Consider the following 17,898-nt stretch of genomic DNA (forward strand, 5'->3'; position numbering starts at 1 on the left):
AGGCATCTCTTCGGCCTTCTATATTGAAATACGTTCACCCCAAAGGAAGTCGATTCTGAATGTCAGATGATTTCTCAACAATAACAAAAGAGATACACACACTGGGGGTTTTTTTACTGTTGGTCATAATTGTAATAATTCAAGGTGATCCTCTCTTTTGCTTGATGACGTGTGTGGAGTGGGGGAGGTCTGTTCAAGTAAATTGGTTGGCTGGAACTATTTGGTAGTTTGATAGTCCAATCCTAGATTGGTTTACACTCCTCTAAGCCCGTTTGAATGGACTTCGAAGGATGTAACTCTGTAGGATTTTATTGTAAACATTTCGTTGCTTGTAAACTAACTGCAATCATGGCCCACTTCACTTTTCTTTCCACCAAGAAAATGCATCATTATTATTGATGCTCCTGTGTTGCAGGTAAAGAATCTTAGTTTGAGAGAACAGTCAATCTCTTAAAGCCACCTAGCAAATTCATGGCAGAGATTAGAACTAGGAGCTTCATAGCTGACATCTATCTACTGTCCCAGGCCTCTCTTGGAATTCCATGGAAACTGATTGCATTGCCTTCAATGTGTGATAGTATTGGTTTTCCTTCAGAGTGGTGATACAAGATTTTTCTTCATTTGTGAGCTAGAAATAGAATTTACAGATAAATTGAACCACCTTTCGCATTTGTCAATACACCTGGCACTGTTTCACTCAACTTCCCCTTCAGCAGTATGGGAAAAAATAATACTGACCTTGATGGACCAATAGTCTGACTCAGTATAAGGCATTGTCCTGTACATTTGCTCAGAAGACAGTCTGTAAATATTACGAGATGTGATTATGAGAAGTTTTGTTTAGGAATGCAGCTGCATTTTCTTGGAGGACAGAAAACCACAGTAAGCAAAAATGCAGGATCTGTTTAATTCCTGAACGTCCACTAACCTAACTCAAAAACACAGAATTACATTTAAGCATTACTCTCAAGAGCAGTTGCATATTTGGCGGTTTCAGTGTTAAAATGAGTTCAGAGAACTTTCCGGGATGTCAAGAATTTAAAAAGGTCCTTGTGCTGTTTCCTGTCTGCATAATCTCTCAAACTAGGGTTGTTGGCTGCAGAATTCAGCATCCAGCATCTGAGCTTTTGTTTAGAAGATCCAGATACATTTCTATCCTTTGAGGCTATGAAGGTTAGGCGTGAAAAGAGCCAGCCTCGTGACAAAAGCACAGGGAAAGTCTTGTGGCCCCTTCTTTAAAAATGCACTGTAAGGTGAACTCCTGTGTGCATGGGCCCACTTCGTTGGACATGTAAGGAGAGCCGAGCCAGGCTTGGTTCTAGACCAGTACAAAGCAGGGGGTGGGTGCTAAGGATTTCTAGTGCTCACTGGTGAGGCAGAGTTGTGCCCAGCATTATGGGCATTTCCTGAGAAACTGGTTCCAATGAGGGCTAAGGATTCTGTTAAAAAGGTAAAGGTCCCCTGTGCAAGCACTGAGTCATTACTGACCCATGGGGGGATGTCGCATCCCGATGTTTTCTTGGCAGGCTTTTGTTACGGGGTGGCTTGCCATTGCCTTCCCCAGTCAACTACACTTTACCCCCAGGAAACTGGGTACTCATTTTACCGACCTCGGAAGGATGGCAGGCTGAGTCAGCCTTGAGTCGGCTACCTGAACCCGGCTTCCACCAGGATCGAAATCAGGTCGTGAGCAGAGCTTGGGTTGCAGTACTGTAGCTTACCACTCTGTGCCACGAGGTTCCTGTACTTATTTATGTTATACTCTTCTCACTGAGACTCAAGGTGGATTACATAGTGTATATCAAATACGATCAACAGCATGGGATATTCAATAAAATAGTGCAATAGAGCTTGGATACAAAAATCTGAATCTAAACCTCTTTAGTGCAGTCCTATTACCTGTGTATGAAAGCCCTCCTGAATAACTGTATAGTTTGTGGAAAGTTAGGAAAGTGGGAGCTTCCCTGACTTCTTCAAACAAGCTGTTCCATAAGGTAGAGGGCCAGGGAGCTGTTTTGTCACGTTTTGCCCTTCAGCATAGGAAAAAATAATGTACAGATTTGCTTCCCCCTTTCACTGCATTAACACCCAACTTCAAAATATCTGTCTTTAGGGGAAGGAGGCTGCCAAAGCAAAAGCAGTTAAGCCCTAGTAGCCCTTGCCCACAAATACTTGCGAAACTTGTGCCTGTCACTCATGCTCTTAGTGTACATGGGAGATCACAGATGTGTAATAGCAGGGAAAAGTAACATGTGCATCTATGCCTGACCCTGCTGGGTGGCAACTGACATGTAATTGATGCATGTTGGTTGAGGGAGGGGAGGCCTGCCCGGAAACTTGTGCATTTATTGATAAGATATATGGCTTTCAGCAGTCGTGGTGAACAGGAAGGCATTTAGGAAGTGTGTCATGATGGTGGTTTTTAAATAGGTGTGGTAGCCTGTGTTAGTGCTGGGAGTGGAACGCCTGGTGGAGGAGTCATTTGAAGATGACTGCAGGTCATGATTGCCTGGGACTTCTTGCCCCTTTCTGGCTCTGTCTGGTGGGGGTCTTGCTCCTCAGTTCCCCTATATGGACCTTCAACCTGCACACAGATAATCCCACAGTCTTCTCTGGACCCAGCAGAAGCTATTTTGGGTTTGCCTTGGACTTCTATCAGGACAACAGAGGCAGGTACGAGCAGTAATGGAGATCGGGGTAGGCCTGATGCAAAATTCACTTTAAATGTTCCGTTTGGAATTTGGGAACCTCCAAAGAAGAAGAAACAACTTGGGATAGAGTAGGCCACTGAGATCTGTGTTCTGCCTCCTGACTCATTGTGTGAACAAGTTCTGTTCCCATGACTTCCCAGGGTCAAATTCTCACTTCTGCCACGGAAACTTGGTGGGTGATCTTGGGCCTGTCACACACACAGCCTGACCTACCTCACAGGGTGATTGTTGTGAGTGAATGTAGGGGAGAAGGATGTTCTAAGCTACTTTGAGTTCCCAACTGAGGAGAAAAGTGGGAGATAAATAAATACATGCAAATACATACGATCTTTTTTGCACACTAAAATGCCTCAACTTTTAGGCGAGGCTGATTCAAGGCATTTTGTTCCCCAAGCAAGGTCCCATCCGTTCCCAGGCTTGCTCAACTGTTATCGTTGTGGCAACACAGCAAGAGCTTGGACCTAGATGGTGGTGATGTGGGCCCAGGAGGGAATAATAGACCACATACAACAGGGAGAGAGCCCAGCCCCCTGCGTCATTGGCACCCTTCTCACTGTTGCTTGGGTGGCCTGGCTAGAGAACCAGCCTTGATTTTAGGTGTTTACGTTTGCAACATCCCCTGAATAAGATTCTCTGTTTGGCTTATTCTTCAGTTCTGTCCTATTGAGTTTCTTTATATCCTGCCATTCTTCCAGCACCTCAAGGGAGTCCACAGGGTCCCCCCTCCTTCTTCCCCCCTTAATTCTCTACCTCAGACCGACTGATCCCTCCAAGTGTGAGCTTTCCTACTTCACTGATAATCTTTCTCAGCCCCGTTAGAGACAGAATGCTGTGCTAGACCACCTCCTGGCCCTCTTAGCAATGCTTTCTAATCAAGATCTGCCTCAGCATTGGCCATTTCTCTGACTGCTCCAGTGTTTTCTAACAGCGTGATCTGGCGAATAAGAGAGATTTTTAATTAGCAGCACTTCTTTACACAACTTCCTCCAGAGCTGTATAACCAAGTTTTTGAAACTCACTGTACCCTGGGTTAGTTGGTTTATTGTTTGTGGGCTGATTCCCTTGATTTTTAATGTTTATATTGTACATTAGTGGAATTGTTTTGAGACGCTATGTACACTGCTTTTGGGTCTGGTTTCTAGACACAGCAAGATAAAAATATATTTAATAATTTATTCTGTTTATTAGGTATGCAGGCCCAATCCTATGCATGTTTACTCAGGATTAGGTCCCTTGGATTTCAATGAGGTGTGATGTATGCAGAAGATCGCATTATTACATTTTTCATTTAACATTCACTTCCTCTTAATGGCTACTAACAACTTCATTACAGTATTTTCAGAGTTTTTACATTTTATGTATTGATTTAAATGTTTTTTAAAATTAGGACCCACTCTCTTTTTCCAAAGTATAGACAGCTATAAAAGCCTTTCTCGTGCTAGACACAATCACTTGACTTTTTAGGTGTGTTTGTAATTAATATAGCCACACGCAGGGCTTTTTTTCAGCAGGAACGCAGTGGAACGGAGTTCCGGAACCTCTTGAAAATGCTCACATGGCTGGTGGCCCCGCCCCCTGATCTCCAGACAGAGGGAAGTTTAGATTGCCCTCCGCACCACTTGGCGGCACGGAGGACAATCTAAAAACCCCTCTGTCTGGAGATGAGAGGGCAGGGCCACCAGCCATGTGACTATTTTCTCCGAGGGCAACCCACTGAGTTCCACCACCTCTTTTCCCAGAAAAAAAAGCCCTGGCCACACGTGCGTCTATAAAGCTACCACATGCCTCATCAGTCCCTGGGACTGTTTAGCTGCAGATCATTTTGACAATGTTCTCTAGGGACTTGCTCTCACTGCCTCAGCATGGCTCCTTGAGGCTTGGGCGTAGCAAGCAACGCAAGGTGTTCCGTCAGTGGGCGAGGCTGCCTGGTGAATGCATTAGTTCATTTTCTCTCCAATAGCTGGTCAGAGATGGCCCAAGATATTTTGGTGTCTGAGGAAGAAAAGACAAATTGTTCTCCCTCTCATGAGGGAGATAATGTTGGAAGAGAAGGATCCAGCGCTGTCCCTCTTCTCAGATTCCAGAGGGGACAAACCAAAGAGTTAGAAAGATAGAGAGGTCAGGGCACCCTGTTTGCAATTTACTATTGTTTACTGCTCTGACTGTCCTTTAATATGTAGATTGCTATTCTCAGGATTTCCTCCTCCTGACTTCCTCCCTCTCTCTCCTTCTCTTCCTGCCTTTGTTCCAGGCAACATCTCTCCTCCTCTCTCCATCTTGGCAGCATGGATGCAGGCCTTGCCCTGCCATCCATGTCCATCCTTAGACTAGATAGGTAGTTAGGATCTATCTCTCCTCCTTTCCTATCAGAGTATGGAGTTCCTGCAATAAAGAACTCTTATTTCTTTCTTACATATAAACCAAGTGTATGCTTTTATTCAGGGCTTTATTTCTTGGAAAAGAGGTGGTGGAACTCAGTGGTGGAACTCAGGACCACACAATGACATCACTGGGTCAGCTGGAACAAGGGGGTAGTTTTTTAAAGTTTAAATTGCCCTTGGCGAAAGTGGTCACATGGCCGGTGGCCCCGCCCCCTGATCTCTAGACAGAGGGGAGTTTAGATTGCCCTCCATGTCACTGCGTGGAGGGCAATCTAAACTTCCCTCTGTCTGGAGATCAGGGGTGGGCCACCGGCCATGTGACCATTTTCAAGAGGTGCTGGAACTCTGTTCCACTGCGTTCCAGCTGAAAAAAAGCCCTGCTTTTATTAATTTCATTCCTGCACACACACCAGCCAGCAGAACGAGCTCACAACCACCTTTAATCACACTTCCTATGCCTAACAATAGACTCTACTAACGGCCCAAACTTGGAATCCTTTAATTAGGTTTCTGGGGCCTAGATAACGATTTATTTATCAGATAATACATTGATAAACTGCATAAAATACATTGATAAACTGCAGACCCCTCAAATTTCCTCCCAGAGGCAAGTGACTTACAAAGTGCTATGGCCCAGTGGATTACATGCCATCTCAATCAAGAAAAAGGAACCAGCGGACAGTCCCAACTGATGTGGACAAATTCACAGCTTGCTTTAAAAAAAAAAAAATTAATCTGCTATATAAAATTTTCAATAAAAAAGATTATGCTTATTTCCATTTGAACCACCAGGTATTTTCTAGGAGAGGAGAATTCTGTGAAAGGAATCTACTTCGGAAGACCAAAGTTCTTCAACTTTGGAGGAAAGCAGCACAGCTTTCCTCTAGAATTTGACCTGTTTTCTAATGCAAACCTCTTGCAACGGGTCCAGATCTGTTGAAGCTTTATGGCCAGTTGAGCAAAAGAGGAGATGAACTGCAGTCCAATGCTGGTCTGTCTTTTTGTTCTAGCATGAATGTAGTTGTGGGGGCCCCTCGGGCCAACACGTCGCAGCCTGGAGTGTTGGAGGCAGGTGCTGTCTACCTGTGTCCCTGGAAGGCCAGTGGCAGCCTCTGCACCCCCATTCAGTTTGATGCCAAAGGTGAGTGATCTCAGGAGAAAAGACGGATGCTTTCCAGTAATGATAAGGCCAAAACAGACGACAAGAAGCGGCTCTCTCGGGTGGCATCAGCAAGGCTCCCAATGTATGGGCAGGGATGAGCTATCCCCGGATCCTGAGATTGCAAGGGAGCCTTGTGGTGGGCATTGAGTGATCACTGTATGTGAGAATGTGGCCATTTGCAATAAATAAATACAAATTTAAAAGAGGGAAGGAATTGGGATCAAGGAAATAAACCATATTCACATGCACAGTGATCATAGACAGAAAAGTTCACCAAACACTGCAGTGATCAGAGAGGGGCCCAAACACAGCACATGTGCACTTGGTCAAAGCGTGTGTACATGCCACCACACTGTGCCCTGGCCTCACAACAGCCTCCCCACAAGGAATGGAAGGTGTGTGAGAGCTTTGGACAGAAAACCCAGGAGCAGAGATTCCCCTGGCCAGTTTTTATTCTTGTGTGATTCATGTTTGTTTATGTAGGGGTTTTTTTGATAAATTTTTATTGGGTGAGTTAATACATAAGTCATTTCATACATAATCTGTTATCCCCCATATCCTAGTTTCCCCCAACCACTCCTCCCCCTTTTTCTTTGTAGACTTCCAACAGTTTTCCAACCCTTATCTAATTATATCTACTATATATTGTTATATTATTTAAAATAGAATGTTATTTCTTAATACCATTCTCTTATCTTAAACTCGCAAATATATATTCCCTCCGTAAAGATCACTTTACCCCCCCCCCCTTTAAAAATTCTCCAATATACATAATTTCCCTTTGACATCCCGCTTCTTTTCCAAATACAATTAAAATTTCCCCCAGTTAATAAAGAATTCTTCAGACTCTTGTTCTCTCATTTTCTTTGTCAGCTTGTCCATCTCAGCCATATACAACAATTTTTGGATCCAATTTTCTATTGTTGGTATTTCTTGAGTCTTCAATAATTGTGCATATACCATCCTTGCCGCCGTCGTCATGTAAAACATTAGTGTTCTATCTTGGATCGCAAACTCTTCTATACTTATGCTTAGCGTTAGCAACAACAACTCTGGGTTTTTGTTCACTTTTTTCTGCAATATTTCTGACATAACCTCAACAATATTTCCCCAGAATTGTTTAGCCAGTTCACAAGTCCACCACATATGATAAAACAAACCTTCTTGTTTTTAACATTTCTGACATTTGCCTATTCCCATAAGCTAATTTCTTAGGCATTAAATACCATCTATATATAATTTTATATACATTCTCCTTTATATTAGTACATGTTGATATTTTTAATGTATTTTTCCACAACTACTCCCATGTATCCATTGTGATGTCTCTATTACAATTTATAGCCCACTTTACCATTTGCACTTTAACTGTTTCATCCTCAGTAAACCACTTTAACAAAATTTTATACATTTTAGATATCATTTTTCCCCTCTTGTAATAAACACTCTTCTAGTTCCGAGTTTTTTGTTCTGAATCCTGATTTCCTGCGATCAGAGTCATATAAATCTTTAATTTGTCTATATTGGAACCACCCATAACAAAATGGTAGTTCCTCATTTGCTTTAATTATAACTACTTTTTGCTCCAATTTCAAGATTTCTTTATAAGTCAACCACTCCTCGCCATTTTCGAGTTAACAACTTCAGCTGGTCCAATCCACAATGGGGTTTCTTCATTTAAGTACCTCTTATATTTTTGCCAAACAATGAATAAATTCCGTCTCACATAACGATGCAAAAACATAGCATCTGCCTTGACTTTGTCATACCATAAATACGCATGCCATCCAAATATTTTTCTATAACCTTCCAACGCCAGTAGTTTATGATTCTTTAATGTCATCCACTCCTTTAACCAAACTAAACAAATTGCTTCATGATATAGTCTCAAGTTAGGCAATTGTAGTCCACCTCTTTCCTTGACATCATACAAGATCTTCATTTTCACTCTTGGTTTCTTGCCTGCCCACACAAAATTTAATATCTTCCTCTGCCATTTTTCAAATTGCTTTTTATCTTTTACTATTGGTATTGTTTGCAGCAAAAACATCATCCTTGGCAGCACATTCATTTTAATCACCGCAATTCGACCTAACCATGACAAGTTTAATTTGTTCCATTTAATCATATCATGATCTATCTGCTGCCACAACTTGTCATAGTTATTCTTAAACAAATCAATATTCTTCGCCATGAGCTCAGTCCCCAAATACTTTACTTTATGTACTACCTCACAATTTGTAATTTTCATTAATTCTTGTTGTTTTTGCTTAGTCATATTTTTACATAGCAACTTAGATTTGTTTCTATTAATGTAGAACCCAGCAAGATCTCCAAATTCTTTTATCTTGTTTAGCAACTTCGGCATATTTTGAATTGGATCTTCAATTATGACCATCACGTCATCAGCAAATGCTCTTACTTTATATGAGAAACCTTTAATTTTCATGCCTCTTATATTGTCATCGTCCCGTATTTGCCTTAATAGAATTTCTAATACCATTACAAACAACAATGGCGATAGTGGACATCCTTGTCTCGTGCCTTTTCTTATCTCCAATTTTTTTGTTAATTCGTTATTTACCACAATTGCTGCACATTGATCTTTATATATTGCTTTCACTGCATAAATGAATTCCTTGCTCATCTGCATTTTTTCCATAATTGCAGTCATAAAGTCCCAGTTCAAATTATCAAATGCCTTCTCTGGGTCCACAAAAAAAAAAGCCAGCCTCCTTCTCTGGATGTTTTTCATAATACTCTACTGCATTAATTACCACTCTCAAATTGTCTTTAATTTGTTTATGTAGTTGATTAAAAGTTAGGTATTATTTTTGAGAAACATTAAGAAATTCGGGTTGGATTTAGTAGTTTCCTTCCCCTAAGAAAAGAATCATCTGCTGGAATAACAACTCCTTCCTCCCACAGAAAATTCCTATCTTAGTAGAAACTAATCGAGGGCTCCAAGTCCCCTTATCTGCAAATTATTGTTGCATTCGTGCATCTAGACAAAGACAATGAGCTTCTAGTAACTGATCAGGTATGAAAAATGTTGGGGCACTGTTCAATGGTGCAGAGACCTGAATTTTAGTGCTCATGTAATCCAAGACTCACCCATCCCCCAGTAGTCAAATTCTGAAATGAAGACTTTTGTGCATTTCTCTCCCAAAAGAGGAGATTCAAAGGATGCCCATAAATGGTTCAGAGTCATCCTACATGAGCAGAAGATGAAAGCTGGTACACATGTAACCCACAACTCCCAGATTACTTGAAAAACCTGGCCTTAGGGCATGTGTACAGTTCTTGCTCAAAACAGGATGTAAAGTGCACCTTCAAAATAGCCAAAGGATTTCCAAGTCACCCTAAAAGTTGAGGTGTGATGTGCCACAAACTCCAAACATACTGAATACTAGAAGTCTAGAAATAAGCCAGTTTACTCAAAGCAGTCTATTAAGCTGACCTCATAAAAGGCTAGCATCCCAGTATGGCAAAGGCCTGGAAGCAACAGAATGTCAGGCTTCTGAGAATTTCACTCCCTTCTTCAGACTTGAATTTAGGGAAGAAAGTACTTCCAGGAACATGCTGACAAAATGCAAGAGTCATTTAGTTGAGTTAGTATATCTGAAGTATTCCAGTAGATGGTATATTTGTCATAATTCTAGTGTCCCTTGTTAATCTCAGCATTTGCAGCATGTGGGTTGGGTCTAGCCAGCTTCCTCCCCATCTTGCCCAGTTCCCTTCCTTGTTATAGCTTCCCTCCTATGTGGCTCTGGACTGCACAGGTCCTGTGAGCTGCAGCGTAAGCTCTGGGTGGTCAAAGCGGATCCCCTCCTTCCTCTATCTCCAGTGGAAAAACTGGCTGGATCCAAGCCCATAGTGTGTTGTCTGAAATTATCTTTTGGGGACTTTCTTGTTGGATTTTTATTACTGTTACTATTTAAAGATTGTTACTGTTCTGTGTTGAATTTAAAAAGCTTCTAGGTTGGATTTATTTCGTGTGGGGGGGCGGAAGAACAAATGAGAAGTAGACATGAGGATGTGCAGGGGGGGCTGGATAGGTAAATGACGGGGGCGGGTCACATGGTTCTGCATTCTTGGGTCACTCAGAACGTCCATGAATGGGCCACTTCTGAGAGAAAAGGGCATGGGGTCTGTTGGTCTGCCTTCCCTTATTCATTTTTTGCCGCTTCTATGCTGCCGCTGATAACTAGGTGACCAGACCGAGGCAATGAGTAGAATCATTACTGTGAAAACATTCAAATCCAAGCAGTGGTTTGGCGCATCTGTGAGCACCTGGAAAGACAACATCTTGGTGGGTATTACAAACTGGTCAGTTCCAAGAAACTGTGACATTAAGGAGAGAGAAAAAGTTTGCCACAAATCAGAAATTCACCTGAATGTTCTGAAAAGAGATGAAAATCTGCCTTTGAAAGGTTTTTGATGGGTCCGTTTGGACATTCTTATCTGGTTTGGAGAAAGGATGCGTGCTCTAAGGGTAACTGCTGATGTAATATTCTTGTAATAAATCCTGTCCCACAGCATAATGAAGGAGGAGGGGAAGCTGGGCTCTGGGGAAGGGAGCCTTTTTTCTTGACACTTGTATTGGCAGTAGTGCTAGATGAAGGAGAACAATTATTAAGTGAAGAAGAACCACCCAGTGGACTTCCATGCAGAGTGAAGTTTTGAACTTGGCTATCCCAGATCCTAGACCAACACTTTAACCACTATGCTACTGGCATATTTGATTGAGAACTGAAGTTTGAAGAGATGCTGAGGATTCTTCAATAGAGCACGTTGGCCCACTCCCCCACTTCTGTTGTTCCAGAAGTTTCCTTGAAATAAACGGTTGAGCCAATTGATAATTTCCATTGAACATATTTAAATTATCTTAAATTGTTTAATTGGGTTTCAAGGTGCATATGCATTTACAAAAAGAATATCCAAAGCAGGGCTCATTTTGAGGGGGAATGCGCAGGAACGCAGTTCGGGAAGTTCCCCAAAGAGGTCACATGACAGGTGGCCCCAGCCACCTGATTCTCAGCCATTTTGGGCCCATTTCGGCTCAGCAGCAGCCCAATCCTGGCCATTCTGGGCCCCTTTTCAGCCATTTTCAGCCCCTTTTTGCCATTTTGGGCCCAATTTCAGCACTGAATGGCCAGGATTGGGTCCAAAACAGCTAGGATAGGTGATGTCAAGGTGTGTGGCATATGCAGATCAGTTATGCTAATGACACACTGACAATGATGTCAAGGGGCGTGGCATATGCTAAGGAGTTATGCTAATGAGTTCCTCCAGCTCTTTTTCTACTAATGACCCCTGATCCGAAGCTTTTACAAACCTTTAAAAGGCTGCTTGGGGGTGGTGTTATGTGGTGAGGAAAGAACAGGGAAGTGATGCCATGGCACTAGCCAATAGCCACCTACAACAGCCACACATATGACTGTTGAATTAACTTTCAGCCCCTTCCGAGAGGAGGAATCGAGTTTTCCCTAGTTCAGTTTGAAACAGAACTAGTTTGATCAGTGCCTATAGCAAGGCAAGAAAAAAACAGTAAAGAGTCCCGTAGCACCTTTAAGACTAACCAATTTATTTGTAGCATAAGCTTTCGAGAACCACAGCTCTCTTCGTCAGATGCATCTGATGAAGAGAGCTGTGGTTCTCGAAAGCTTATGCTACAAATAAGTCGGTTAGTCCTAAAGGTGCTACTGAACTCTTTACTATTTTGCAACTACAGACTAACTCCTCTGGAAGAAAAAAAGGGTTCCCAGCTGCTGGTGATTGTGCTATTAAGCAAGTCCTACCATGCTTAAAATGTTCATCTGCCTGCAGCTGCAATGCCACATTGTCCATTATGGAGAACATTGCAGTGGGAAAGGAGCAAGTTCAAACCATAAGTTTGCATAAGAATATTTTTCCTTTTGCAAATTTATTTACACTTACCAAGAAGGGTCAGAAGGCCAGAATGGGCCACTGCTCATTCAGACTGTGGATTGGCGTCTAAGCCTTTTTTGCACAGTTTCCATTCATTTTAATGGGTTTTTGCAGGAGAAATTCCCAGTGAATTTGCACACCACCCAGCTGACTTTGTTTTCCAGAGAAACTCCCTGTTTTGCTTTTTGGGGTATTGACATACTGACAATGCTTTTTTATCAGTCTTGCCTTGTGAGCTGGTAGATTTTGCCTCACTTTAGGATTCAGCCCCCATCCCTTGGGTCTCCAGATGTTCAAGTGCAAATGAGGTGGGGCAAGCACATCTTCTGTAGTGAACACACATGGAGCCTTACAGCACTTTGTTGAATAAAGGGGCCATTGCAGGGTACAGCCTGCTCTTTTGCATATTCTGTGAGGTCTGTTTTTATTGCTAACATGTCATAAGGCATGTTTCCCTAGAGGAGTCCCCCAACTTTGTAGAGGCTGTAAGCACTTCCAGAATTTTGAGATCAGGGAATGAGCACCACAAAATGGTTGATGGGGAGGATGCAGTCACAAAATGGCTGCCATGTACTTTTGGTCCAATTGTATAATGTTGGGAGGTTCCATGATCTATTGGGACATTCCAAACTAAGCACCCCTCTTCAATGGAGGCAGCTGTTTCTGAATGTGTGCTCTTCTCATCTTGTATTTTGAAAGGTGGTATCTCCTGGGCTCCTTTGAACCACTTTCCAATGCAGGGGCAGGGCTTAAGTCTGACCCTGTGCTAACTTCCCCACATAAAAGGGGGGAGTCTACACATAGCCTGTATATATCCTCCAAAACCAGAGGGCCTGGATCCCAGGGAAGGAGCCTAGGCATGGGAGAAACTGGACCTTGGGACACAAGGATGTTCTAACCTTTTGCATGATCATTTTGTATGCCAAAATGCATATCTGTGAAGATCTAAATCTTTGTGTCAAAAATTTGCCTGTTTGGAGACAGCAGGTGACAACATTTGTCAATTGGTAGGGATATTGGACTTGTACTTTATTCACAAGCTTTTGAAATCTTTGTCTATGACAACGATGCTGTATGGTACATGATGCGACTTGCTTCCGCTCCCCCCTACCAGGCCTGTGCCCCTCTGCTGCACTGGAATGCCATTGATGGCGATAACGAGGCCACCAAGACCCCTGTGGGTAGCTGCTTTGTAGCCACAAGGAGCCTCCAGCACTTCGTCGAATATTCCCCATGCCGTGGAACCCAAGTGGACTTAGTGTACAGGGATGCACAAATTGGTGAGTACAGTTTGAGTGTAGTGATGGGTGTGGGGAGGGAAGGGGGACACCAGGCCTTAAGGGAGAGATGCTCTCTGGAACTTTTGCCTTAGAAATGTGGTCCTAATTACATATTCCCACATCAGCTTTGTTTGTAAGATGACTTTAGGCTGTTTGTCGTCCACTTCTGGTCCTGATGAAAGCTGCTTCCACATGGAGGTTTTGCTCTAGCTCTGTGTCTAAACTGGCATCTACACAACATTGTCCCTTAGTTGTCCACAGGGCTTTTTTTCAGGGGGAATGCGGGGGAATGGAGTTACGGAACCTCTTGAAAAGTGTCACATGGCTGGTGGCCCCGCCCCCTGATCTCCAGACAGAGGGGAGTTGAGATTGCCCTCCGCGCCGCTCAGCGGCACGGAGGGCAATCTCAACTCCCCTCTGTCTGGAGATCAGGGGGCGGGGCCACCAGCCATGTGACCATTTTCTCTGAGGGCAACCCACTGAGTTCTACCACCTCTTTCCCCAGAAAAAAAGCCCTGGTTTTCCAATTTCTATGTCTTTCCCCATTTTGCTGTGATCTTTCAGAATGGGTTTGGTATGGTCTTCTGGAGAAGACTGCAGTTTAAAAAGCACCTTTGCATGCTAGATGGTCGAGAAAGCGTGCATTTTTGCAGGTCCCACCCACATCGGCGATATTTCCTTTATGTCACTGACAGACTGCTATAGCTTAAAATCAAGAAGAAATATCACGGTAGCTCCATGCTATAGTGCTATATCAATTACTGACTTTTTGAAAAGCCCTCTGGTGGTATGAGGTGAAGGTGGGGAGTGGTGGCTTTAAGAGGTGGGGCAAGGACATTATGGATAAAACTCTCATGTAGATACTCTGTGGCTAACACTAGCAGTGGAAGGAATCTGAAAAATCATGGCCATGTGGATGCAACTGAACTGGTTCTCATCCTAATCGTCTGATTCACCAGTGAGCTGTGGGTAATATGGGCAGGCTGATGTGGAATCACAGCACCCATTCTCCTCCAAACCTCTGAAGCCTGCCACCGTTTCATGTCAGCATAGTCTATAGATCCTTATGATCCGCAACAGCAAGCTGCAAGTATAAGGATAAGCCTGGGGCTCTCTGTATGCTCACCAGTGGAGAAGTTGTAGAGAGGGATTCAGAAGGTGAAATAAGTTGAAAAGGGGAAGGGTGTGAAGGCCGTAGCTCACAAAAGTGGAGAGGATGTCACTGAGTCACAGCTATGTGGAGGTTCTCCTGAGGCTCTGGGGGCAAAGCTTTACTACTCAGTGGGAGAGAGTAAATCCTGATGGGGGAGGAGCAGATATTCTCAGGGAATCATTTAGGAGCTTCAATGCAGATATTCTCCATCCAAGCCAAAGCTGCCACCACCCTTTCCATTTAGATTTGACTCCTTCCCCTGGAGATCTTGAAGAGGAGCCCCAAACTCTGAAATGGCAGGTTCAAAAATCCTGGCTCTTGGTAACTTTTTGGAAAAGAGGAGGCAGGTGCAAGTAATCCACAACCCTGGGTCAGGAGCCATGTCTTCCTTCACTGAATCTGTCTTACCCTGCAGGGATTCAAAACAAGTTCTGGGGCTAGCATCAAGGCCAACCCAGCTCAGACAGCTGTGGGGCAGCAGTTCCCAGAATTCTGTATTAAGCCTATGCAAAATCGGGGAGGTGTGCTGTGCACACATATTTTACTCTCTCCAACATAATTACAATGCCCTGCTCGGAAAGCCAAGTATCCCCCCCCCACTCCAAAGTTACCATAGGAACAGAATCAGAGGTAACTTTTAGAGAACAGGAAGGAATGCAAGCCAACCACACTTTCCTTAGTTGGATAAAGTGTCCCTTTGTCTCTGCAGGGATTCCCTTCCTTTCCTTCAGCCCCAAGACTGATCATTTTGTTTCTTTCCCCCTCTCTGCTTCTTTTTCTCAGGAGATGATAAGCGCTACTGTGAAGCTGGATTCAGCTCTGCCGTCTCAGAGGTGAGTCTTGCAAGGAGAAAGGTGGGGGAGCTTTAGAATGCTCCCCGGGGGGCATAATATGGCTCCCTATATCAGCCCCAATCTCTGACCTGGATAGACCAGGAGATCCTAATCTTGTCAGATCTCAGAAGCTACCAACTCAAAACCACTTTTCTGGAGTACCCATTCAACAAGGACCATTATTACAATAGAGTAAACTTTATATAAAGTGCAACCAGTGCTCAGTTTTATCAATATGAATCAACAGTCTGTATCACAATAATTAGTCATCAGTAGCAATAATAATCAATAGCATATAATATCAAAAATCCAATTGGTGGGAAAGAATCTCATGTACACTCATGAAAGAATCAAAACAATATAAAGCAGTACAGTTACAATACATAACAATATCAAGTCTTCTCTAAAGTGCACAATGTCCAACAATGACTTGACCCAAGTAATAAAGTTCAAATAGGACTTGTTGTGTGATTGCCTGCAGATGTCTGTAGAGCCATGAAGCTTACAAGTGCCACGCCTACAGGTTTTGCCAGTATAAGTTGTCCAGTCCCGTTTCGTCCTTTCTCTTCTTCATAGGCATTCTTTTCCTTATAGCAATTGCTTCATTCATGAACATACCACCATATTGGCATTCCCAGGACGGTCTAGTGCTAGGGTCAAGCCACATGTACCATGTGGTTCCAGTCCAAATTGGGCCACCATGTGCCTGACAATTAAGTTCCAAAAAATGCTGGGCATGGAATTCTCATCACATCTCAGCTTTGCTAGGGTGGAGCAGAAATAGTGTTATGTGTCTGTAGGCTAGGATGCATTTACCCTTGTCAGGTTTCTAGCTGTTTAGGCTACTCTCACAATCCAGTGCATGTCTATTCAGAAGTAAGCCCCGCGCCCATGTGAGACCCACGCCCATGTATGTACATGGAAGATGGCGGCCTCGGTTACTGACTATGTTGCTGGATGAAATATTCTTACTGACCCAAATTAATTTGTATTTTGTCTGGGAGTGTTAAAATGCTATGTAGGATGGATACAGGCCGTTTTCACACAGACCCGCAAGCATCTGGAAGATCACGTGAAACTCACAGCATGAAGCGTCTTCCTAGCACGATTTCCCAGCACAATCCCCTTTAATTAAACAGGATTGTGCGGCTTCATGCCGTGAGTTTTGCACGATCTTCCGGAGGCATTGAGCGTGTGAAAACGCCCACAATCGCTGTTTGGGAGTGGGTCATCTTAGAACCATTGTCCTCTGTTAGTACCTGCTCCCCACCACCACACTTACAATTCAATTTAAATTAATAAATTAGCTAGCTTTAAACATCTTAGAGTTATATTTAGTGTTTTGCAGTTTCAGTGATTTACATCTCCACGCACGCACACACACCCTGCAGTATTCCATTATGCCCCTTGCCATACGATTGCTGGCTATGGGCTTGATCATCTTGAACATGTGAACCTGCCTTATTCTGAATCAGACCAGCTGGTCCAGCAAGGTCAGTATTGTCTATTAAGACTGGCAGCAGCTTCCCAGGAAGAGGTCTCTCATATTGCCTGTCGCATAACCCTTTTAACTGGAGTTGCTGGGGATTGAACCTGGGACCTTCAGCGTGTAAAGCAAATGCTCTACCCTTGAGCCACAGCCACTCCCGGAGGTTACGATCACAACAAGGTAATCATGATTATGCCCATTTACAGAAGTACAATATACCTGAGATAATGGTTTGCCCAAAACTTTGTGGGAAGGAAAGCAGTACGCTGGAGGGCAGCTTAGGATTCATTTCTGTGCACGTTTACTTTTGGCATAAGTCCCATGAGAGTTCAGAACCAAGAAGGAAAAGCGTTTGGGTCTGGCATGCATTGGCAGATGCTGACCTGTTAGGTTTCACCAACATTTGTGTAAAATGCCCCAGGCAAGAAAGACACGCTGGCTTTCTGCTGGGTGCCTGTGACTTCCTGGCAGTGCCTTGTGCCCTGACTACCTCTCTTCTTCTCGCAGTCTGGGAGGCTGTTGCTTGGGGCACCTGGTGGATATTTCTTTGGAGGTAAGTCCCTAGATTTTCCTACAGCACGCTGTGAGCTGGGGGCGGGGGCAGGAACAGGAAAGCAAATGGGCATTCAGCCTGATTCTAAGCTATAGTCATGCCAGGTGAAGTGGATGATGTTCTGGTGCTCTGTGAAAGGACAGCTGTTCTTGGGCTGATCGGGCATGTATGGGTCACAGAGAGCACAAGTGATTGCTTGTCCGTCTGTCCCCAGCCAGATTGCCTCAGGGCCCGGGAGTACATTCACATCTCACCTCTCTTCTAGGTATGATCTTCTCAGTCAACCTCTCAGCAGTGGTCACAAGTTTCCCAAAACTTCCTCGTTTGCTGTGGACAGTTAGGGGAGAGCAAGCAACAGCCGACTACACTGAAAAAAGTTCCAAGGATGGATACCGGGGTTAGTTT

The 17,898-nt window shown here is 43.6% G+C and overlaps 1 protein-coding gene across 2 annotated transcripts in view; it reads left to right on the top strand.

The window, feature by feature from the left end:
• Window positions 1-2,473: 2,473 nt before the first annotated feature.
• Window positions 2,474-17,898, top strand: part of ITGA2B (integrin subunit alpha 2b) — a 61,947-nt gene continuing 46,522 nt past the window's right edge. For both annotated transcript variants that reach the window (XM_054995604.1, XM_054995605.1), the window contains exons 1-7: window positions 2,474-2,673; window positions 6,103-6,233; window positions 10,466-10,566; window positions 13,300-13,465; window positions 15,402-15,451; window positions 17,448-17,493; window positions 17,759-17,890. In XM_054995604.1, the coding sequence (XP_054851579.1) occupies window positions 2,489-2,673; window positions 6,103-6,233; window positions 10,466-10,566; window positions 13,300-13,465; window positions 15,402-15,451; window positions 17,448-17,493; window positions 17,759-17,890 (811 nt within the window). In that variant the 5' untranslated portion in view covers window positions 2,474-2,488. The remainder of the gene's footprint in view (window positions 2,674-6,102; window positions 6,234-10,465; window positions 10,567-13,299; window positions 13,466-15,401; window positions 15,452-17,447; window positions 17,494-17,758; window positions 17,891-17,898) is intronic.

This window comes from Eublepharis macularius, chromosome 12 (assembly GCF_028583425.1).
Source record: "Eublepharis macularius isolate TG4126 chromosome 12, MPM_Emac_v1.0, whole genome shotgun sequence".
NCBI classification, from domain to species: Eukaryota; Metazoa; Chordata; class Lepidosauria; order Squamata; family Eublepharidae; genus Eublepharis; species Eublepharis macularius.